The sequence below is a fragment of the Diabrotica virgifera genome, chromosome 6 (assembly GCF_917563875.1).
Source record: "Diabrotica virgifera virgifera chromosome 6, PGI_DIABVI_V3a".
Classification (NCBI taxonomy): Eukaryota; Metazoa; Arthropoda; class Insecta; order Coleoptera; family Chrysomelidae; genus Diabrotica; species Diabrotica virgifera.
In genome coordinates, this window is record NC_065448.1 from 176,660,941 (window position 1) to 176,687,017 (window position 26,077).

General features: G+C 32.4%; 1 protein-coding gene across 2 annotated transcripts in view; it reads left to right on the forward strand.

Annotated features, from left to right (window-relative positions):
- Positions 1 to 327: 327 nt before the first annotated feature.
- The window catches only part of LOC114328619 (protein farnesyltransferase subunit beta), a 53,824-nt gene continuing 28,074 nt past the window's right edge, over positions 328 to 26,077 (forward strand). Inside the window, exons 1-4 of one of the 2 annotated variants that reach the window (XM_028277510.2) lie at positions 328 to 625; positions 686 to 829; positions 10,798 to 10,910; positions 25,713 to 25,838. In XM_028277510.2, the coding sequence (XP_028133311.1) occupies positions 539 to 625; positions 686 to 829; positions 10,798 to 10,910; positions 25,713 to 25,838 (470 nt within the window). In that variant the 5' untranslated portion in view covers positions 328 to 538. Of the gene's footprint in view, positions 626 to 685; positions 830 to 1,861; positions 2,553 to 2,833; positions 3,081 to 10,797; positions 10,911 to 25,712; positions 25,839 to 26,077 lie in introns of those variants that run through there. The other variant, XM_050654341.1, reaches the window with a different exon arrangement.

Below are 26,077 nucleotides of genomic sequence, written 5' to 3' on the forward strand. Positions count from 1 at the left end.
ATGCCAAACAACGTTTGAATGTAATAATAACTAGTTGAGTTATACATTAGATTACACACTTACCAGATTAGAATTTTACCACGATAAAATAAAAATTTCATCCACAACTTAGCAGCTTTCGTCAAACGTGTTCTCGTCGTAAGCACACTGTCACCAAAATAAATATATTAAATTTACGTTTGATACTGTATTACTGGCGCTAATAATTTTAAATTTAAAAAGATAGTTCACTTTGCCACAACGATTCACTTTGCCCCAAATTCCCCTACTGGTTTGTGGACAACGATGTTTTTAAGTAGTCTGCACCCAAGGTTCTATTCAAATTTTACACCGGCAGTGAACGTGTTTAAAAAAACTTGGCCGTATAAGTTATAACATCTACGGTCTGTCAGAAATGTTTCCTACAAGGAAGAAGAATTTTAATACAAAAAATCAAAAAAGAAGAATTTAAATACCAACAAACAAATTCTTGATAAACGATAAAAACCTTTGTGTGTTAAGGATATTTAAATGAGTAGATAGTTTATTGTAATTCCTCATGGAGTGTAATTTACGTCCTTTGTCTCAGATCAAAAAAGAAACATTAAACACTGAACATTGTCCAACGAAAACCTCTTCCGAACAGGTAGTTACGATTCAACATAACCTTAAGAAATTCAAATTTTTTAAACATAAACCTTTCTAGATTGATGTAGAAAAAACGGTTCTAAAGAAGTACGAAGATTTACATACTAAGTTAAAAGTAAATAGAGAATTACCAGAACTTCTAAAAGACAAACACAGAAACTTTTTATATGATAGTATTACTTATCTATCCTCCGCCTATGAGGTGAGTACATAAACCTAATGTAAATAACTAAAATCGATAAGCAAATGCCAATAAATGTATACATACTTACAATTTCCTAGACAAACTAGTACAATGTGTAGATTAGATTAGATTAGATTATGTGAGGTCGTTAAGGCTATGGAGCCTCTCAGCACTTCGACCTATAAAGATCTTTTGTGCATACCTTAATCTAGTTAAACTCTAGGATGCCAATACTTCTGATGAAATTGATTAGCATCCTAGGTGACTTGTTTCCTATGTCAGAGGGCATTAGGGTGACCTCTTCTAGGAATTTTAGTCGTTTGCAGAACAGCGCTATGCAGTTGCATAGAATGTGTTCTGTCGTTTCTTTTTCGTTGTCACAGAAACGATAGTTCTCACTATTTGATTTGCCCATTTTTTTGAGATGATATCTCAGAGGGCAGTGACCAGTGAGAAGGCCAGTGACCATTTTTATATCTTTTTTACTTATTTCGAGAAGGCGGTTTGTTGCACTAGGCAACACCTTTATGAGCCTTTTTGCTTGCCTTTGTCCTGGTGTTTTGGACCAGTATAGTTGTAGTTGATTGAGTTCCCAGGTCCGGAGTTCCTCTCTGATGTGGCTTTTTGGTAGTCCACAGAAGGGTTTTGGCCTTGGAATGGGGTATTGCCCTTTCTTTTGCGAGGCTATCAGCTTCCTCATTTCCTGCAATTCCCTTGTGACCTGGCACCCACATCAAAGTTACTTTGTTGCATTCCGCCAGCTTCTTAAGGGATTGTTTACATTCCCAAACTAACTTTGACTCACAAAAAAATGACTTTAGAGCCTTTAAGGCAGCTTGCCTGTCTGATAAAATGAAGACTTTTGCCCTACGAGTGTCTTGGTTGAGACATTCTTGGGCACTAATCTGTATGGCATGTAGGTATTTCTGCCTGAAAGATAGTTGGGGCATAGTACAATGTGTAACTTCTTCTTCCTAACGTGCCCTATCAAGTCCCCTTGACGTTGGTGATTAACATGGCGAAACTGTCGCTGTGTCGAGCTATTCTAAATAGTTGTTCTGCTTTCTTTATTCCTGTCCACTCCCGGATATTCTTCAACCAAGAGGCTTGCTTTCTACCAATTCCTTTGCGTCCTTCGATTTTACCCATCATAATAAGTTGAAGAATATTATACCGGTCTCCGGTCTCACAATGTGTCACAAGAATAAGATATTGTACAGTCATTGTACTTCTTCTATTAAAGGTGCTGAGACCGCTTTTCGATCGTTGGCTTTCATGTTGCCCAGCATATTAACAATCATTGTCTTATTTACAGCCTCACGAAATAGTTCAGTGCCAGTTTTCCCAAACCATTGCGTAGGTTTTTAAGCTAAGAAGTTGTATGGTGACCCACACTTTTTTTTCCCATTATTTTACTTTGCATGACAAGGTGAAGTATGTCATATTTTTCTGGGTGATCATTGTACAGAACCCGCTTATTAGAATACAGTTTATAGGAATATCCCGCTTTAAGGAACAGAAATTTGTTATCCCTTTCGTGGCCGGCTGACACGATCGTGAGCTCATGTTTATGTGGGTATCAATATCAAAATAAACATATTTTTACTAGGAAAGATGATATCAATATGTTGTGTCTATCGTGTATTATCAGAGTAACTGAAATTATAACAAATTCGCCCTTAGTTTGCAATAGAATACCCTATAAAGAAGGCTGTGTATTTTGACGACAAAACCGATAAAGGTAAGTAAAAGATATCTTGTTTTTTATAAGTGTTTATGTTATTGTAACGGGGTTGTGGTATAGATAAAGTTTCAACTTCAAGATAATAAACAAGATTTAAGAAATTATTGGTTTGTTTGTGGAGATCTTGTCCTGTAAAATTTGAATATCACGATAGTGAGTTGCCGTCACACATTCAATTTCCAATAGCAGAAAATTAAAATACTAAATATTTATTGGTTTGACTTTTTCTTAATTTTTCTATATTTTAATGATAAAAGTAGTTTTTCTAATTATTACAGGTGTGCCTCTCACCCACGATTTGGCTCTAGAGGTATTAAATGATGGTAACTAGTCCGAAATAGAAGATTTAGATGGCGAAAATGATGTTGCTTTTGACATTCAGATGTTTAAAAATAACACTGATGACAAGGATATTGAAGAAACTGTATTAGATGAAGAACCTGTATTGGATGAAGAACCTGTTCCTTCAACAAGCTCTTCTTCAGCAAAGAGGCAATGGAAAGACATGACATTTCAGCAAAAAATGTTTGTTCTATTTTAGTTAGTATGTAATAGCATATTAAACAATTATAAAAATAATTTTTATTTGGCCCTAATGGTGTTTTACGTTTAATAAAAATTAATTTTTTCATACACTTACGATTCTGCATTCATAGAACATAATCCCAGAGCGCACAAATGTGACATGTCATTTGTGACAGATTCAAACAATGAATTTTTTTTCTGCATTTTTTACACCTTTTTTAGATACATACTGTATATCGTATTTATTCAAAGGGAAACTTCATTTTTACTCAAAAAAAATTCAGGGTTATTCGAATAATTATTCGAATATCCTGTTTATTGGAATACTTTTGCTTGGCATGAAAGCTATTCCGATAAGCTGGTTCAACTGTATTTGAATTTTTTTTTGTAAGCATTTATTAACAATCAGAATTACATATTCTATAAGTTAATTTGATAACAAGTACAATAACTTATATCAGCTATAGTATTGTACACTAATATGGCGTTATGAGGTACATCACCCAGCGGTTTCACCTCAGTTTCAGCGAAGATCTATGGGCCATAATCTTCGCAATCTTCTGTTGTTTAGTGGCTGCAACAGTGGTAATATTAATTGGTTGTGGTGGCCTTCCAATTTCTCATGGTGTCTGTTGGCTCTTTCTTGAATTACTGTGCTGACTAACGGGATGTTTAGGTCTCTATGAAGGGTTTGGTTTAAAATGTACCACTCCATAGTTCTATACCGTACGTCCATATAGGTTTGATGACTGTTTTATAAATGAGCAGTTTGTACTCAATTGAGAGTCGAGATTTTCGACCTATAAGCCAATTAATTTCTTTCACTCTCAACTCAATTTGTTTCTTCTTCTTTAAAATGTGTTGTTTCCAGTTTAATTTAGAATCAAGATGAAGCCCCAGGTATTTGACGATTGAATTTTTGTGACTCAGAAAATTTATAAATGGAAACTAGTAGAGTCCACTAAGTACTTTTCTTTTAATTAATACATATAGCGAAAGTATAGATGACAATTTATTCTAACCCTCCTTCACTACTGCAGAGAAATATAGCCAGAGAAGAACTGTAGGAAATGCTATTAGACCTAAATATAAAAATAAAAGAAATAGGATTAAAAGTAAATCTAGCAAAAACTAAATATCTAACAAATGAATATCTAGTTATAACTCTAGAAAATAACAATATACCTAGAAAAGGTTGTATATATAGTTAGGACATAAAATCTTTTTTCCCTTCTGAACTTTTATTTTCAATCAAATTCTACATGAGAGTTTTAAGTACATGTAAATGAATTTGTAAGCATGAAAGGAAGAGCATCAAATGATGCTTCACGTTATAGGTTTATTCCATTGTTGTTATCAACCTTGTTGCCTCATGCACTGGAGTCGGATAACGTTGGTAGAGATGTTCAATCAGCTTGTTGTACTGGTTTCTTGTTGGACTTTCGTTGTTGGTTGCTGCCAGCTGTATTTCATCACTTATAAAGGGAATATTCAAATCATTGTGAATTGTGCGATTACTGATATACCAGGGTGCTCCAGTAATTGATCTATCTAATGACTTTTGATTGAAATCTTTGTATGGTTGGGATGTTCGTTAATTTAGCACAACCCCTGAGATGAATACCGTACATCCAAATTGGTTTTAATATGGTTTTGTATAGGAGTACAGGTAAACAGAGTTAACAAAAACCCTCGAGGTCACTTTCACTGCATAAACGAATGTCTGGAATCTCTTCTCCTCACGGTTGCAGACACATTGGTTTTACTGTAATTTGTTATTCAATGACAATTTGGATGTCATACCAAGGAGCCAGTACATTTGTCTAATTTTGAGTTCCAATTGCCTGCATTTAATTTGGATGTGTTTATTCCATGTTAGCCTTTGGTCAATCAGACAAACAATGGTGGAGGGTGGAGGCAAAAAATAAAGGAGGTCAAGGCTCAATTTGGACTGTAGTGCTTTAGAAGAAAAAGCCTTTGATCGATATGTAATACAAGGTATTTCACTTCTATGTTGACAGGAATGTGTGTATTGTTGTATGAGTCAAGGACAGATTTACCAGCAGGTGGTAAAGTTACTTGTACAGACTTTCTTTAATTGATTTTGATTCTCCACTGATTGTACCATGCTGTGAGTATAGCCTAATAAAATAAAAAAAAATCAAAATGTAAATTCGTACAGGTTGGAACAAATTTTATATCAAAGTTTAGGTGAGTATAAAAGATATTTTCAAGAAAGTATCCAAATCATATAAGAGGATCATTGTTTAAATAATTAAAAAGGGGTCATTTTTGCACAATATTTACTTTTTTAATTGCTGAGGTAATTTACATTTTAATGAAGGTCTTTAGGGTTTTTTTCTACAAAGCTAAAGGACAAATCTTTCACCTAAGACATAATAAATTAAATTTGACCCCCTATTTATTTAAATAATTATATATAAAATTTAAAAATCAAATTTACAAAAAAATATTTTTTGCGTTATAAACAAGCACTATAAATTTATTTTATTTAATAGGACAAGTTGTGCTATATTACCAGTATTAAGCAAAAAAAAATTGGTTAAAAAATATTTAATAATTTATGAGATATTTAATTTGTTTATCAATTGTTACTATATTTTCAATTGCAAAAACGCGGTTGTTACCAAAAGAATATAAACCTGCTTAAAATCTCATTACTTTTATTTTTATGTATGATTTTGATAAATGTATTGATAAATTCAAATTTCAATTTAACTCCCTCTAAAATGACATTTGAAAATTGTTCTAATTTGTTTATAATTTTTCTTTTTAATAACGTCGCGGGGATTAAACATTTTGAAATGCTGTTCCGATAATCGGGTTCCTGGGAATTTTTCACTAATTAACAAAATTTTTTTGTCATTTTTTTCTTTTCCTTATAGTAAAAGATATAGCTTTGTTTATAGATAGAGGGGGTTTCATTAAGAATGTCCAATCTCTGAGTTGTCGATTCTAGACCTCAAAATATTAAGATTTAACCAAAATCACTGTAATAAAATATGGCTGCTTATTGAGCTACATGGTGTTTTATTTAAAAATTTAAAAATTATTTTTGCTCAGTATTTTAAAACTATTCGACATATCCTTTTGATACTTGGTAGAAAGTGTAGGAACTAAACAGCCTATGAAATTATGTTAAATACAGGTTTCCGGCTATTACCAGAGGCGTACGACAGGCGGACAGGGGAAAGCAAATGGTTGACCCTTACCAAATTCTACGTCACTGGTGAAATTGTCATTTTAGCACAATTTTTAAATTCTCCAATACTGTATATGTAAAAAACATCCTCTTTACTCGTAACGATAAAGTCATTAGTTTTCGAGATATTTGAAGTTAAACATGTAACGGCACAGTTATTTAATTATTTTGATTAATATATTGTGCCGCTTAATTTTTAGTTTCAAATATCTCAAAAACTAATGATTTTATCGTTAGGAATGAATAATATACTCTTCAGTCTTAACGATAAAATCATTAGCTTTCGAGATATTTGAAATTAAAAATTAAGCGGCACAAAACCTTAATCAAAATAAAATAACTGTGCCGTTTAACTGCAAATATCGCGAAAACTAATGACTATCGTTACTAGTGAAAAGTAAGTTATTTACATTGAGAGTATGGGAGAATCTAAAAATTGCGCTAAAATGGCAATTTCGCAAGTGACGTAGAATTTAGTAAGGGTCAACCATTTGCTTTCCCCTGTCCGCCTGTCGTACGCATCTGGTACTAACCGGAAACCTGTATTTAAAATAATTTCATAGGGTGTATAGTACCTACACTTTCTATTAAGTATGAAAAGGATATGTCGAATAGTGTTTAAATACTGAGCAAAAATAATTTTTTAATTTTTAAATAAAACACCCTATAACTCAATAAGGAGCCATATTTTATTGAAGTGATTTTGGTTAAATCTTAATATTTTGAGGTCTAGAATCGACAACTCAGATTGGACATTCTTAATGAAACCCCCTCTATAAACAAAACTATATCTTTTACTATAAGGAAAAAAAAAAGAAGAAAAAACGACAAAAAAAAATTGTTAATTAGTGAAAAATTCCCAGGAACCGAATTATCAGAACAGCATTTCGAAATGTTTAATCCCCGTGACGTTATTAAGGTGATACAGTAGCGATCAACAGGTAGCCAAAACGCGTTCCAAGATTGCGGCTATAATTTTGAATATTTATTCGGGATAATTGGCACACGTATTCGTAATACAATAAAGAATGGCGGTACATAGCCCAATTTGAAAAATATATTAATATGTGGAAATTACTCTGTAATTAAATACAATATTAAAAAACGAGCCTGTACCGCCATTAAGAAGAACAAAAAAATACACTTTCTTCAAATAAACTTTTTTATCCGATGCCTAGATTTTGTGTCATTTTGGAACTACTAATGAAATAAAAAATTTTAGTAGTTCCAAAATGACACAAAATCTAGGCATCGGCTAAAAAAGTTTATTTGAAGAAAGTGTATTTTTTGTTCTTCTTAATGGCGGTACAGGCTCGTTTTTTAATATTGTATTTAATTACAGAGTAATTTCCACATATTAATATATTTTTCAAATTGAGCTCTGTACCGCCATTCTTTATTATATTACGAATACGTGTGCCAAATATCTCGAAAAATAATTCAAAATTACAGCCGCAATCTTGGAACGCGTTTTCGCTACCTGTTGATCGCTAGAAAACAAATTATAAGCAAATTAGAACCATTTTCAAATGTCATTTTAGAGGGGAGTTAAATTGAAATTTGAATTTATCAATACATTTATCGAAAATACACATAAAAATAAAAGTAACGAGGTTTTACACAGTTTTATATTCTTTTGGTAACAACCTAGTTTTTGCAATTGAAAATATAGTAATATTTGATAAACAAATGAAATATCTCATAAATTATTAAATATTTTTTAATAAATTTTTTTGCCTAATACTGGTAATATAGCGCAACTTCTCCTATTAAATAAAATAATTTATAGTGCATATTTAAAACGCAAAAAATACTTTTTTGCAAATTTGATTTCTATATTTTATATATAATTATTTAAATAAATTGGGAGTCAAGTTTAATTTAGTAAGTCTTAAGTGAAAGATTTGTACTTCAGTTTTGTAGAAAAAAACCCTAAAGACCTTCATTAAAATGTAAATTACCTCAGCAGTTAAAAAAGTAAATATTGTGCAAAAATGACCCCTTTTTAATTATTTAAACAATGATCCCCTTATATGATTTGGATACTTTCTTGAAAATATCTTTTGTACCCACCTAAACTTTGATATAAAATTTGTTCCAACCTGTACGAATTTACATTTTGATTTACATGTAGTGTAATCTTATTTTACTAGACTAGTAGATTTAGGTGGGTTTGGAGAAGAGAAGGGGCATCTACTGGATTCTCACTAGTTAACTATCAAAGCTTAGCCGAAAGGCTGAGAAGATGTTCCTTAGCATGGGCAGTACTTGGAAGATTATTCAAAAATTCAAATCAAACTTTTAGTCATTACATATTGCCAATTCAGACATATGGATCTGAAACATAGTTTACAACTTCCAAGTAACTCAGAGAGCTATGGAACAGAGAATGTTCAACATTAAGCTCATCGATTGCAAATCCAATGAAGAATAAGAAGATGATTAAAAGTAACAGATGTTAGAAGATGAGTAAGTCTTAAGAAGAGCAAATATTGAGAGAGAATTGCTCAACTTGATCAAGGCACGAAAAATTGGATACCTGGGCCATATCCTGAGAGGGAAATATATGCAGTCCCTCAATTAATCATCCAAGGAAAGATTGAGGGCAGGAGAGTAGTAGGTTGCAAGGACTGGACAGGCATAACTAACACTGGCGAACTTTTTCATGCTGCAAAAAACAGATGTAATCCAAAAGATTGCCATAAAATGGAACTGGGCAGGACACATTTTTCTTCTTCTTTCGGCATCATAACCCTGGATGGGTCTTTGCCTGTCTGGCTATGTCCTTCCATTCAGATCTCTCTTGGGCCCTTCTCCTCCATTGTCTTATATTCATGGTTTTCAGGTCGTCTTCCACGTCATCCAACCGTCTCGTCCTGGACCTTCCCTTTTTCCGCCTTCCTACCGGCTTCCACTGTAACATCTTCTTTGTCGTCTTCGGTCTTCTTGTCGCTGAACATGTCCCAGCCATGACAGTCTTTGACTTTTCACAAATCTTACAATGTCATACCCTTCATTCAGATCATTAACCTCGTCATTTCTGCTGATTCTCCATGTGCCGTCTTCCTCTTGCACCGGGCCATATACTTTTCTCAGTATCTTTCTCTCGAATATCCTAAGTTGGGCTTCATCTTTTTTAGCCATTACCCAGGTTTCACAACCATAGGTTACTACGGGTCTAATCAAGGTTCTGTAGATAGTCATTTTGGTTCTTTTGTCTAATAATTTCGACGTCATCAATCTTTTATTAGCATAGTATGTACAATTTCCACTGGAAATACGTGCATTAATTTCGCTATTTACGGAATTCTTCTGATTGATTTCTGTGCCCAGATATGTGAAGGCATCCACACGTTCAATACTATAGTTGTCTATTGTTATATTATTTTCATTCTCAGGAGTTCTTTTGATGGTCATGTATTTAGTTTTTGTTTCGTTTATTTTAAGCCCTCTTTTTTTGTGGTTCAGGATCAATTTCCTTAAATGTTTCCCTTAGTCGTGTCTTGCTTCTACTAATAATGGCGACATCGTCTGCATATGCAGTAATTTGTACTGATTTGGTGTTTATATGGCCAATTACATTGGTTTTTCTTATGACTGCTTCAAGAACTAGGTTGAACAGCATGGTTGAAAGTGCGTTTCCCTGTCTCACCCCCATGTTGATGTCAAACAGGGGAGACAGTTCTCCATCTACTCTAACTGCGGCTTTTGAACCCTTCAACATCATTTTTATGAGGCTGATATATTTTTTTGGTATACCTAGATTTCGGAGGTCTTCCAGCATTTTGTCTTTGTCTCTTTTCACACTATCAAAAGCTTGTCTGAAGTCTATATACATATTATATAGTTCTATGTCGTATTCATAAGCTTTCTCTTGTATTGTTCTAAGTATGAATATGTTGTCTGTAGTTGCTCTATTTGGTCTGAATCCATTTTGATAATCACCAATTATATTTTCAGAGTATTCTGACAATCTAGTGTAGATAATTCCAGAAAGGATTTTGTATATTACATTTAGCAATGTAATTGGTCTGTAATTCTGGCATTCCCTGTTATCTCCTTTTTTTGGGCAGGACGCATAGGAAGATTTAAAAACAACCTTTGCACGAAGCGAATTGTTGAATGAAGACCCAGAGCAAATAAGAGAAGTATGTAGAGGCAAACCTCAAACCAGATGGACTGATGATATCAAGCGAAAGACTGGTCACAAATAGATGCAAAAAACAATGAACAGGAATGAATGATTATTTCTGTTTGTTTTATATGGTTTTATAACAATGATGGTCAAGTAATTAAAATAATCTCTCTTGTAAATCTTCTCTTCTTGAAAATTTGTCAGTTATCAGGATCCTTTACATTACATCATAATTAAATAATCCACTTAAATCCCTCTGCGTTTATCGGTTGATTTACCACTTACTAAAATTGTGCATTAAGTCAAGGCACTATAAATGTGGATGTATCTTATATAGACATATCTTTTTTTTATTTTAGGTATTAGATGCTAGTCGACCTTGGTTATGCTATTGGATATTGCATCCTTTATCTTTAATAAATATTCAATTAGATGCTAGAAGGAAAAAAGTTATTGCTAAGTTTCTAGCAAAGTAAGTAAAAAATGTTTTTATTTCCATTATTATAATGTTATGTTTCTTGTTAGCAAAATCTAGAAAGAAATACTGAATGGATTGAACATTATGTTGCAATACCATTTGCTACCTATTGATACTTCAGCTTATACTATTAAGTAGTAAATCTCATCCACTGGAGGAAAAACTCCTATAAGTATTTCACCAGATCTCCTTCAAACAATCTTCCGACCATTAGAAGAACGTGTCCAAAATTTTGAATTTGGTTAGTCTAAATTGATGTTGTAGGTAAAGAAACAAAGAAAAAAGAGGTAAATAAATGCTGGTGTGGGTACATAAAATCCTTCAAGTCATATTTGCTCCGTGCTTGACCATGGTTGGGATACGTGAAACTATGTCAGCGTCCATAGCGGCGAAATATGACAATTTTGGCGAATTTTTGTAATGTTCATGTTATTGTGTTCGTTCGCGGACCCTGTCAGTGACTTTTAGTCCACGACAATGCATGTGCACTTTATATATATAATAGCACTAAAGGCCTTTAAGGCCCATGGCTTGAAAAGTTTGTTCGTTCTTCATTTTTACTTTTCTTTAGGTACCTAGATCTTCTCTGGCTTGGTATGTGATTTTTCTCCATTCCTTCCTGTTATTCATTTTTCTTCTCTGGCCTTCTAACCCCATTTTTTCCATATCTTTTTCGACCTCTTGCTTCCATCTATTTTTCGGTCTTCCTTTTCTCTTTTTTGAGGCTATGTTGTAGTTTAGTACCCTTTTTGGAGTCCTCGCGTTCGGCATCCTTTCTATGTGACCTCGCCATCTAAGTCTCTGTGCCTTTATCACTCCTATTATATTAGGTTGATTGTATACTTCCTTTAACTCATTATTTGATCTTCTTAACCATAAACCGTCCCTTATTATTCTTCCATATACCTTCCTCAGGATTTTCCGTTCCCAGATCTCCAGTAAACTTTGTTCATTTTTTGTCATTGTCCATGTCTCACTGCAGTATGTTACTATTGGTTGGATAGTTGTTTTGTATAACTGTATTTTTGCCTTTCTTGATAAAAACTTGCTTTTCAACATTTCATTAAGCGCATGTACACTTTTGTTGCCTGCCATTATTCGAGCTTGTATTTCTTCTTTAATATTCGGTTTATGTGATATTGTTGCTCCTAGGTATGTAAATATTTCTACCATTTCGAATTCATATGACGTTCCTTCTTCTACTTCTACTTTAAGCTTTTGTCCATTCCTGAACTGACCATCTGTCCATTCCATACATTTTGTTTTAGTTTCATTTATGTGGAGTCCCATTTTCTTCGCTGCTTTTACTATTCTCTGTACTATTTCCTGTAGCTCTTTTGTTCTTCTTGCAAGCAACACCACATCATCCGCAAATGCCAAAACTTGGTGTCGTTTTTGATATAGGAGTGCTTCTCTATTGATTTTTGCTTCTCGCATTATTTGTTCTAGGCATAAGTTAAAGAGTAATGATGACAAAGGATCGCCCTGCCTTACTCCTTCGTTTACTATAAATGTGTCTGATGATTGGTTGTTTATTTTGACTCTATTTTCTGTATTTTCTAAAGTAAGATGTATCATGTTGCGTAACTTTCTGCTAACTCCCAATTCCTCAAGCGCCTCTTTTAAATTCTTCATCTTTATTCTATCGTAGGCTTGCTGGAAATCGATGAATAGCGCTATCGTTGGTAGGTTGTGTTCATAGCTTTCTGCTTGTAATTCTCTGATTACGAATATTTGGTCCGTTGTGCTTCTTCCTCGTCTAAATCCGCACTGATATTCACCTATTATATTTTCAGCTTCTTTTTCAAGTTTATCTTTTATGGATTTTGATAGGATTTTATATATGGTATTTAGTAATGCTACTCCTCTGTAATTACTACATTCTGTTTTGTCTCCTTTTTTGTGTAATGGGCAAATAATTGCTTCCTTCCAATCTTTTGGTATCCGTTCTATTCTCCATATCTCTATTATGATCTTGTATATCCACTCATGTAGCAATTTTCCACCATATTTCATCATCTCTGCTGTTATATTATCGCTTCCAGGACATTTGTTATTCTTCAAATCTTTTATGATTTCCTCGATTTCTTCTTTTCTGGGTGAATTATCTTCTATGTCTTCTAAGTGTTCATTTCCTGCTTCTGCTTCTATGTATTCTCTTTGGTTTGACTTATTCTTGCCTTTTAGTAACTCGTCAAAATACTCTTTCCATCTCTCTACTATTTCTGCTTCACCGCTTATATTATTGCCCGCTTTGTTTTTAACGAATATTGGTTTTTGTTGCTATCCTCTTTTCTCATTTCTGGCACCTTGATACAGGTTTTTATTTCTTTATTTCTGTAGTTCTCTTATGTTTCTTTTATAGTGTTTTTACTACAAAAACGTTATTACGTAGGTCAAAATTTTTGACGTAAGAGAACTGTCAAAACATTAGAATGTGACTTTTCATTATTGCCATGTTTATTATATATATGGTAATAATGAAAAGTCCCATTCTAATGTTTTGACAGTTCTCTTACGTCAAAAATTTTGACCTACGTAATAACGTTTTTGTAGTAAAAATACTATAGCTTATTTTCTACGTGTTTTCTCTTCTTTTCTCTCAGCAATCTCTTCTCCTGTTTATTACACTCTTTTGCTGCTTTGTTCATTACTTGCTTTACATGCTATCAGGCTATCGCATTACATGCGATATCCATGTTTCCTTATGTATTTCTTTTCTTTCGAAATATGTGCTCATTATGATCATATTTTTTTCTCTTGCGAAATCTATGAGAAATTGTCCGTTCTCATTAGTTTCATTGTGTTTGCTATGCTTTCCTATTGTCGGTCTAAACACTTCTTCCTTCCCTATTTTGGCATTAGCGTCGCTTAAAATAATTTTCATATCATATCTGGGTATTCTTTCGATTGTTCTGTTTAGTTCACTGTAGAAACATTCTTTAACATCATTATCTTTTTCTTCGGATGGAGCGTGAATATTTATGAGGGCTATTTTTTGGTATTTTCCCTTGATCCTGATAGTACATGTGCGGTCTGATACCGGTTTAAACTCTACTATTGCTTCTTTTAGTTCTTTTGTTATCATAAAACCTGTGCCTAATATTCGATTCTTTCCACCGCTGATAAAAAACAATATATCTTCTATTTCTACTATATCATTTCCCAGCTGTTTCGTCTCCTGCAAAGCTACTATGTCAAATTGGAACTTTTCGATTTCTCTGGCAAGATGTTTAAGTTTACCTTCGCCATATGTGCCTCTTACATTCCATGTTCCTAAAAGTAAGTATTCTTTTCGACATCATGTGCAGTTTAATTCCATATTATATTTATTTAATGTATTATCGTTTATTGATAAATATACCATTATATTAATAATAATTAATAGTTAATTAATAATATTAATTAATAGTGAATATACCTTGTATATTTATCTATCAACGGTATTATTTATATTATTTTTAAGTGCACATGCTAGACTAGTCTCTGACTGTCTCTGCGAACACACCTATTGTTCGTATAACAAATTTGATCAAAAATGGTAAATAAATATTATACATTAACGTCAAATATGTCACATGTGTAACTATCATATGTTACAAGAGCACAAGGTGTCCAGAAAGTTATGCAGCATTTAGTAACTTAAGAACTAGATGTAAATTTTTATCAAGAGAGTGTTATGCCGATTACATTCAACGCACCGAACATTCTATTATTAATAACGTTAAATCCTTTTGGAAATTTGTAAGAAGTAAAAGGGAAAATAACGCTATACCTAATACAATGACTCTTGGAGATCGTACTGCCTTCAATGGAACTGATATTTCTAATATTTTTGCTAACCAATTCTCTTCCGTCTATACAAACCAATCCTTACATCCGCATGTAACCCAGATTTCACCTTTGGTTAATGTGTCTAATTATCACATTGACATTTCAAAAATCCACTAAAAACTGTCTGAACTTAATACCAACAAAGGTCCTGGTCCTGATGGAATTCCCCCTACTTTCCTTAAAACTTTCAGCTTCATTCTATCGCGCCCACTTTTTTATATATTTAATAAGTCTCTATTAACAGGGGAATTTCCAGACTACTGGAAAAACTCTTATGTCACTCCAATATATAAATCAGGTCGAAAATCGTATATAGGTAACTATCGTCCCATTTCTATTCTTAGTGCTATTCCTAAAGTTTTTGAGAGCATTATTTCCGATTATTTAAGTTATGACTGCTCGCCAATTATAGGGGCCCAACAATTTGGATTTACATCCAAAAAATCAGCAGAATTGGGTCTCATAACATATGTTGATTTTTTGACAGATGCTTTTGAGTGGGGTTTACAAGTTGTCTCTGTGTATACTGACTTTTCCAAAGCTTTCGACAAAGTTAATCATGAGCTCTTGATTCATAAACTTTATTTATACGCAGTTGATGGCCTTATATTGAAGTGGCTCAAGAGCTACCTTACTCATCTCTGCTATCTCATACCATCTCTGTTATCTCAGCTGTACCACAAGGATCACACTTGGGACCTCTGTTGTTTAATATATTTATCAATGATCTAATACCCTGTTTCCAATAGACTACAGGCCCATGTCAAAAATGGATGGGTCATATGAACCACCAGGTGACGTATATAGGACGATATAAGAGCATAAAATAATAAGATTCAGCACTATGCCATCACTTGTAAGCAGTCCAACTGAGTGCTGGTGAGAATTCAAAAGTGCAGGTAGAGTGGGTACATTTTGGTCATATATTTTTGTACGGCATTTTTACCATCGATAGATCCATGAAAAATAATAAGAAAGGGCGCAGTGCCGTCAAAAAATTGTGAGCCACAAAGTTGGTAAATTTTTTTGATTTACTGACAATTTCCAGGGTAATACTGACAATTTCCATGGTAAATTTGGTCATTTCATTCTGTACGGCATCAGTTTCATACTGTTTCAATACAACTTCTAATCCATTATTCCGCAACGCCGTACAAAAATCATGCGAGAAGAGGAAAAAATCGAGGGTTGCAATCCTCTCTCTTTCCGTGGTCCGGGGGATGATTTGAAACAACATAAAATTAATTTATTTTGAAAGTATTTTATGCAAAGATAACATTATTTTACATGCCGTACATTTTCGTTGGTCCAAAGGTTTGTAGGGATAAAAATGCTCAAGGAAAAATCCACAGAATGAAATGTAAGAAAAATCCATATCGAAATGTAAGGTGAAATTTATAACGATATTTTTTTATACGGCATTTAGATAGTTCATTTGTACTTAATGCAATAATTTATAAAAAGTTAACGCCGTACAAATCTGAAAATTCATATTGATAAAAAGTAATAAAAATATTAAATAAATATAATTTACATTATATTATATTGCTTAACGAGCAACGTTCTGTTACGACGTTTAGCATTTGTAGGCATATATCTACACCTGCCTATAATACTGTACTGTGTGCTAAGTAGTCGTTTTCTAGTAGTAACTTTCCTAAAAAATAGTTGTTTTATTTATTCACATCATTACAATGAACCAAATCAATTATATACATGACAATGTATCAATAATGTTTGAAGTATATATTAAACCAAATAGTATACAAAATTGTTGATACTGGGATTTACAGTTTCAATTCTTAGATAACCCTTAAACTTCAGTTACACGTCATAATTATAATGATTTTATCATATTATCAATAATTGTTCTCTTCAAAAATATGTTTAAAAAAAATACCGTACAGTATCAAATGACCCTAAAGTACTACACCTTTAAAATGGTAGCGTTATTTTCATCAGTCTAAAAGATATGGTCTGCATTAAAATGTACGGCATCATTTTTTCCAAATTTATTTATCTTAGTACTATTTAAAACAAAGGATAAATGTAGAAAATTGCTATATTTTATTAATCTATGAATGTTTAAACTTTTGCAATAATTTAAAAAATTTCTGTTTTTGTATTTCTCTATAATTTTTTTAGAACAGTTTCTTTTAAACGGCAATACTATATAACAATTTTATTTTACAATATCATGTTAAAAAAAAGTTGCCGTACAGAGTCAAATGATTTTTTTAGCTTTATAAATCAAGTGAAATTAACATAAATTAACATAATTATTAATATACATTCAAATGAACAATACTTTTTTGACGGCATTATTTTTAATAGTACTTTTGAGTGCTAGATAATGTTTTGGACCGAAGCCGTACTTTTTCAAATCACCCCCCGGACCACGGAAAGAGAGGGGATTGCAACCCTCGATTTTTTCCCCTTGTCGCATGATTTTTGTACGGCGTTGCGGAATAATGGATTAGAAGTTGTATTGAAACAGTATGACATTGATGCCGTACAGAATGAAATGACCAAATTTACCCTGGAAATTGTCAGAAAATAAAAAAAAATTACCAACTTTGTGGATCACCATTTTTTTACGGCACTGGGCGCTTTCTTAATATTTTTCATGGATCTATCGATGGTAAAAATGCCGTACAAAAATATATGACCTAAATGTACCCACTCTACCTGCACTTTCGAATTCTCACCAGCACTCAGTTGGACTGCTTACAAGTGACGGCATAGTGCTGAATCTTATTATTTTATGCTCTTATATCGTCCTATATACGTCACCTGGTGGTTCATATGACCCATCCATTTTTGACATGGGCCTGTAGTCTACAAGTAAGTGAAACTTTGTTATTCGCTGATGATTTAAAATGTTTTAAAATAATCACATGTGAGGCTGATTCGCTTAGTCTACAAGGTGATATTGATCGCCTATCTAACTGGTGTATGCAAAATGGTATGTGTTTGAATGCATCCAAACGCCATATTCTTCGTTTTCATCGAACTCATCATACAATCATCTTCGAATATAGTATAAATATTCTGAACTTACATTCTGCCTCTGAAACTAAGGATCTAGGTGTGATCCGTGACTCCGCCCTTAGCTATAAATCACACATTTCCAGTACAATACAGAAGTCTATGAAGATGCTTGGCTTTATAAAAAGAACCACCAGAGACTTTACTAACATCTCAGCTATTAAATCCCTTTATTTCTCCCTGGTTAGATCTCATTTCGATTACTGTTCCACAATTTGGTCCCCCTATTACTTTACTCATAAACTGAAACTTGAGGCTGTCCAACACAATTTTCTGAGATATACTTCTACTAAGATGCACGTATACTACGACGCCTATTCTGCATTAGAGCGCATACTGAACTTACCTCCTCTTGAGGTACGCAGAAAACAAAGAGACTTAATAATTTTATTTAAAATTATCAAAGGGCTGTGTAACTGCCTCGAGCTTCTCTCCAAAATATCTCTATTTGTCCCCAGACGTTCGACTAGGCAGGTGCAAACCTTTAATATTTCTTTTCATAGATTCAATTATTCTTACAACACATTTATTCCTAGAACTCTTCGATTAGCTAACTCATTAAATAACCGAAATTTTTAATATATCAGTTTCCCGCTTTAAAAATCATATTTCTTCCCTAACTTTTTAATACTTTCGGCCAGAGTTTTTGTATTGTGATTAGTGTTACATGACCTGTATGTATTAGATAACTCAAAACCGTTATACCTTGGAATATTTCTGAATTGATTTATGTGTTATCATTTGTTTGTAATTGTACAGACTTATATGTTATCTTATTCTTTTTTTCTTTTTTGTAACTGTACTACTCATAGAATTATTTTTTTCTCAAACCACTTTGTTATGTTATATTAATATTATGTTGTTCTGAAGCTATTTTCTTGTGGCATTTTTACAATTTTAACTATTTATAATGGGAAATAAGCCACAATATTATTAAAAAATGATTTTTATTAACGTTTCGACGCCCAAATCGGGTGCCGTTGTCAAAATACAAAATACTACTAACATAAACAAAAATGTTGTTGCTTAGTAAAAAAATTCTTCTAATAATTTATTTAATTTGACTCATTTATATCGGCAATTCAGATACATTTTAAAGTAGAAGACTTTAAAATGATATTGCCAATGTTTATGAGTTGCGTTCCTGGGACGACTTTACTGAAAGATAGTTCATTCGATTACATGAAATCAATCCCAACTCAAGAATATCCGTCACAAAAAAAAATCATAGCATGTGATCTGTCTTTAAAAAGACAACCACATGCAACGGTGACATTAAAATTCTCGCGTTAGAGATCTCATAGTAAATCACGAGGGAAAACCAGGAAAAACCTCGTGATACTATCCCGACATCGTAAGTATTTGGTCTTACATTTAATTTACTCTCAAAATTAATATCAAATTCTGACTTTACTATAATTTTGTTTAAATTATAGATAATATCAATAATACATGGATATATAAGTAATACTAAAATATAAAATATGTACTAACTCGACTATTGACTTACTAATTGTGGTATTTTCTTTCTATTGACTTCCTCTTTCAGTATGGGTATCCACATCCTACTGCATTCCACCGAGGAATTTGCGACACAATTGGTTTCGTTTAGCATAATTAGAGCCGCTTCTTTGATTTTTCTCTTTTTACTATCTGTTTCTTTCAGGACTATACTTGAATCTCTCCACTGAACTCTATGTTCATTATCCCATGCGTGTTGACATATTTGAGATCTATCAAATTCTCTATTTTTAATATAAGATTGATGTTCACTTATTCTAACGTTTAATGGTCTTGATGTTTCACCTATATAAAACTGTTCGCATTCACAAGGTATTTTATAAATACAATTCTTTGTCCTTTCTTGTTCATTTTTAGGTTTAGTTTTAGATAGAATAGATCTCAATGTGTTGGTTGTTTTGAATGTTGTTGAAATGTTGAATTTATTTCCTATTGTTTTAAGTTTCTCGGATAGTCCTTTTATGTATGGTATTGATATTTTCCTCGTATTATTTCTTGTGAATGTTGTAGGATCCCGTTCTATGTTGTTCTGTTCCATTCGATCCAATCTTGACAATTCCTTATTTATAAACGATAAAGAATAATCATTTTTTAGTAAAACAGATGTTAAGAATTGTTTTTCTTCTAAAAATGAATTTTCGTTAGAACAAGTAATTTTGGCTCTATCATATAAGGATTGTATGATTCCCTTTTTAACGTTGATGTTGTGATTTGATTTGTAATTGAGATATCTGTTGGTATGTGTTGGTTTTCTATACACTTGAGTCTCATATCCAGTATCCTTCTTTGAGACTAAAACATCGAGGAAAGGTAAGATGTTATTATACTCCTTTTCCATTGTAAATTTTATTGTCTCTTCTTGATCGTTTATAATATTCAGGAATGTATCCAACAATTCTGATCTATGAGGCCATATTGAAAACACATCATGTACATATCTCCACCATACAGTGGGTTTTAAATTTTGTTTAGAAATGATATTAGTTTCGAAATCCTCCATAAATATATTAGCCAATAATGGAGATAAAGAGGAGCCCATTGCTAGACCAAAATTTTGTTTATAAAATTCATTATTTAGTTGAAAATAGGTATTATTAGTACATAATGTCAATAACTCCATTATAGCTGATGCATTTAGTCTTGTCCTACTTGTCAATGTATCATCATTCTCTAATTTCGTTTTGATTATGTTTAAAGTTTTATCTAATGGCACATTTGTAAATAAACTGTTTATGTCAAAACTTACTAAAATATTATTTGGATTAAACTCAATAGTTGATAATTTGTTTAAAAAATGTTTTGTATTTTTTATAAATTTGTCATCATTATTAGCAAATGGTTTTATAATGTTTAATAAAAATTTTGATAGTTCACTACAAGGAGAACTGATGGTACTACAAATGGGTCTAAGTGGTATGTTCGCTTTATGAATTTTCGGCACTCCATAAAAATGTGGTGACTTACTGTAATGAGGTGTCATTAATTTTCTTTGATAGTATGTTAGATCATTTTTAAATTTAAATAAAGTTCCATAGATTTTGTTTTCCAGTGTTTTCGTTGGATCCTTCGTTAATTTGGTATAAGGTCCATTTGTAGTTAGATCTGTAATTTTGTCCTCATATTGTATTTTATCCATTATTACAGTGGCATTTCCTTTATCCGCTGGTAGGATCTTTATGGAGTCATCATTTTTTAAAGTTTTTAAAGCTTTCATTTCCTCTTTACTGATGTTCTGTTCAATTTTATTTGTCTTTTCCAATTCAAGTTTACATAGTACCCTATACTGTTCTTTTTCATGAGTTGGTAAACACTGGGATATTTTTTCCACTGAACTAATTATGTCTAATTTTGGAATAGATGGATGAGTAACAGCATAGTTTAAACCCTTTGACAATACCAAATTCTCCGTTGCATTTAACTGTCTATTTGATAGATTGACAAATGTCGCTAATATGTCATTATTTCTATTTAGGTTATCAAAAGTATGTACAGTCGGAAAAATGAAAGAATACCCATGAACAAACATATAAAACACGCTGTATTTTCCTGTCACCGTGTCACACAAAAAATTGGCCAGCGCAAGTACATGTAATAATATTTGTTACATGTACTTGCGCTGGGCAATTTTCTTTGTGACACGGTGACAGGAAATACAGCGTGTTTTATATGTTCGTTCATGGGTATTCTTTAATTTTTCCGACTGTATACTATTTTGTTCTAAAAGAATATTAAATTTATTTAAATGTATATTTCTTTGTTTCTGATATGAATTTTGATAAATTATGTGTAAACTAAAAATAATTCGATCAAAATCAGAATTTGATATCATTCCGAAAAGCAAATCTTTAATACTTACGATGTCTTGTTCAATAAAAAATAAATTTGACCTGTGAAATTGTAACCTTTCCCGGATCATTGACAAACTGGCTCTATGTAGAATATTTTGGAGTCTTCTGCTTGAGTATGCTGGCCGTAACCTCAAGCCCTTCGGTATTAAGTTGTTATCTCTACATCGTTTTAAGAATTTGATAGAATTTTGACAGTGTGCCAGTTTCTCGTAGAAGGTTTCCAATTTCCTAAAATTTTGACACACGCTAGGCCCATACCGGTTTCTTAATGTTGTTCTGAAGCTATTTTCTTGTGGCATTTTTACAATTTTAACTATTTATAATGGGAAATAAGCCACAATATTATTAAAAAATGATTTTTATTAACGTTTCGACGCCCAAATCGGGTGCCGTTGTCAAAATACAAAATACTACTAACATAAACAAAAATGTTGCTGCTTAGTAAAAAAATTCTTCTAATAATTTATTTAATTTGACTCATTTATATCGGCAATTCAGATACATATGATACATTTTAAAGTAGAAGACTTTAAAATGATATAGCCAATATTTATGAGTTGCGTTCCTGAGACGACTTTACTGAAAGATAGTTCATTCGATTACATGAAATCAATCCCAACTCAAGAATTTCCGTCACAAAAAAAATCATAGCATGTGATCTGTCTTTAAAAAGACAACCACATGCAACGGTGACATTAAAATTCTCGCGTTAGAGATCTCATAGTAAATCACGAGGGAAAACCAGGAAAAACCTCGTGATACTATCCCGACATCGTAAGTATTTGGTCTTACATTTAATTTACTCTCAAAATTAATATCAAATTCTGACTTTACTATAATTTTGTTTATATTATAGATAATATCAATAATATAATAATTCTACTTTAAAATGTATCATATGTATCTGAATTGCCGATATAAATGAGTCAAATTAAATAAATTATTAGAAGAATTTTTTTACTAAGCAACAACATTTTTGTTTATGTTAGTAGTATTTTGTATTTTGACAACGGCACCCGATTTGGGCGTCGAAACGTTAATAAAAATCATTTTTTTAATAATATTGTGGCTTATTTCCCATTATAAATAGTTAAAATTAATATTATGATAATTTATGTTATATTATGATAATTTAGAACACTGTAACATTTATATCTGAATAGGGCTTGCCCGTGAATAAATAAATAAATACGTTTAGCATCAAATTGTGGTCGCCAATAATGTCAGGCGACTACGCTAGGTGTCGCGTCAGTCATGCACGGAGCGAATATGGCCCTTACAGAGATTACGTGACAAACAAATGGAGACGCAGACACAACAATGAGTCAGAGTCTCTCTTCGGAAAGAAAAATCTAGTGAGGTATACAATGACCAATAGACTAAGATGTGCACGATATGTAATACTGTGACAATTGCCTTAAAAACAGTCTGTTTTGGGAAAGACAAGATAGGAGGTCTCTAGGACAGCCCAGAAAATTCTTTTCTGTAAGAGCAGGAAGCCTTATATTTTTGCAAATGTTGGTTAAACATGGATCATATTGTAGCCTGCTGAGCTGAGTGTATTCAGCAAAAAACCCAAGAAACTGTCTGCGTGATTAATTTTTATGTATTTTCTGTGTATAGAACTTTTCTGAACTCTTTTTGTTTCTTATACCCTGTTTTTAAACTAGGAGTAATTTAAATTTACCCGCAATACTTTGTGACTGGTCCAACCCCGGGCAGGTTTACTCCACTAAATTATAAAATTTTGACACTATTGGCATTTAAAATTCGTAGGTTAATTAAGTTACACCGGCGGTTTTTAGTGTTTTCTGTATCATTCCTTAAATTTTTAGTCTGCATTTATATAAAAAAGGGTTAGTTATATCGTTGATTGATATATTGAGGGTTATATAGAACTCTTTCGCGACGGCGACGTGTTAGTATAATGTACTATTTATGGATTACCGTCGAAGACTAACATAATCAACCAAAAAAAGAAGATGAATCTGTTGATTTTCCTAATGACATTATTGGGTGTGAATCTGTCTTTTGAGTTTACTGCTCCTATTCCTTGTTTTTAAACCAGGAGGAGTAAACTAAAAAGACAAATTCATACCCAAGAAAGTCACTAGAAAAATCACAAAATCTTCTTTTTTGGCAGATCATGGCGCCATTTGAAGGTAATCCATAAATATTATATTTTACTAACACGTCGCTAGAGAGTTCTAAAAACAATTGGTTTTTATATAAAAGGAGATTAAAAATCTAAAAATTAAAGCAATAATGCAGAAAACACAAAAATCGCTGACCGGAGGGACCGCAGACGTTCGGATACAATTAGCGTCTCTTTGCAAAGACAATGACGTCGACTTTGCAAAGTAACAAGACACTTACTCAACACACACACTACACATTACTCCCCTGACTTAGTGATAAGTTATACAATTACGTGGCTAAAAGTTCTAGTTCTAAACCAAAGCCAGAATCAGAGAGAGAGAAAAAAACTAAATTAAACTATGGAATGCCAATAGTGTCAAAGTGTCAAAATTTCATAACAGTGGAGTAAACTTACCTGAGGTTGGACCAGTTACAGACAACCCTTACGGCGCGGTAAATTTGAATTACTTCTCCTGGTTTAAAAACAGAGTATAGTTTAAAAACAGGGAATACGCTGTGAGCTCGTAGGTAGAGGGGATATTTAAAATTTCGCGATCAGTAGTGATAAATCAGTGAACGTTCGGTGGAAATTTGACATAAATGTCAAAGTGATTAATTTAAAACATTGAAATTAAAAACATTAATAAGAAAAAATATTACTTGGTCAAAGCTGTGGTGTATATTTTTACCCTAAGAGGAAACGCGTTCCAAGATTGCGGCTGTAATTTTGAATATTTTTTCGAGATATTTGGCACACGTATTCGTAATATAATAAAGAATGGCGGTACAGAGCCCAATTTGAAAAATATATTAATATGTGGAAATTACTCTGTAATTAAATACAATATTAAAAAAACGAGCCTGTACCGCCATTAAGAAGAACAAAAAAATACACTTTCTTCAAATAAACTTTTTTATCCGATGCCTAGATTTTGTGCCATTTTGGAACTACTAATATTTTTTATTTTATTAGTAGTTCCAAAATGACACAAAATCTAGGCATCGGATAAAAAAGTTTATTTGAAGAAAGTGTATTTTCAGCAGTCTCGGTTTTTTTTAATATTGTATCTAATTACAGAGTAATTTCCACATATTAATATATTTTTCAAATTGGGCTCTGTACCGCCATTCTTTATTATATTACGAATACGTGTGCCAAATATCTCGAAAAAATATTCAAAATTACAGCCGCAATCTTGGAACGCGTTTTGGCTACCTGTTGATCGCTACTGTATCACCTTAAATATACTTACGTTTTAAATACTGAATTTAAGTTTTTTTAATATATCGTAATATGTAATTATAAATTAATCTAAGCGCCATCTACACAATAAGTGTGAAAGTATCCGAAGTAAGAAATTAATATTTCATTAATAGAACGTTTAAATGATTAGCAAAATTTTTAAAAAATCGATTACAATTTAATTACTTTTTTGCGTTGTAAATATTAAGCTATAACAATTAAAATAATAAAATAATTTAAAGTTACCGGCGAAAGTTGCATTAGTAATCCGCTAGTAACGACACCAGCGAAGCTCAGAGCGTATAGTACAGTTTGATTATTGTTTTGATCAGTTTTTGTAAAATAACTTGATTTTTTTGTAAGTGTGATCTGCATATTTTAATTTCATACAAGGTAGGCATAAACAAGAAAATACCCTATACCTAAATACAAATGAAAATATTGTGTTCCAAAAATACTAAAGACCATAAAAATATAGCGTTATTTTTGGTCCCAATAGACCCCAGTCGTGCAGTTTTGTTATTATTTAGATGATGATCCGAGTGTTAAAACAGTTAAACTAATAGTAAGCTTATTTTCTTCTGAATCATTAAAATTAGTATACCTATAGAAGGTATATGAATTGTAGAATATTTTTCATTGCATTTATACATATCTTTGTAGATGCCAGAGTCCTAATGGTGGTTTTGGCGGAGGACCTGGTCAGATACCTCATTTGGCTACTACATATGCAGCCGTAAATGCCTTAGTCATTTTAGGAACAGAAGAAGCTTTAAATGTAATAAATAGGTATGTTTAATTGCTTATATTATATTATGTTGAATGTTAGAATCAGTCCTGTGATGTATCACTCAAGTTAAATATAAGGTAAAGTTATCTGTAGTTAAGTTATAATCGCTGAATCACTGGCGGATCCAGAGGGGGGTCACGGGATCATGACCCCTCCCAAATATTTGAAAGCCCACTTATCCTATTGGTGGTAAGACTAAAAGTGACCTTGCATCAGAGAAAAGTATTCACCATCAAGA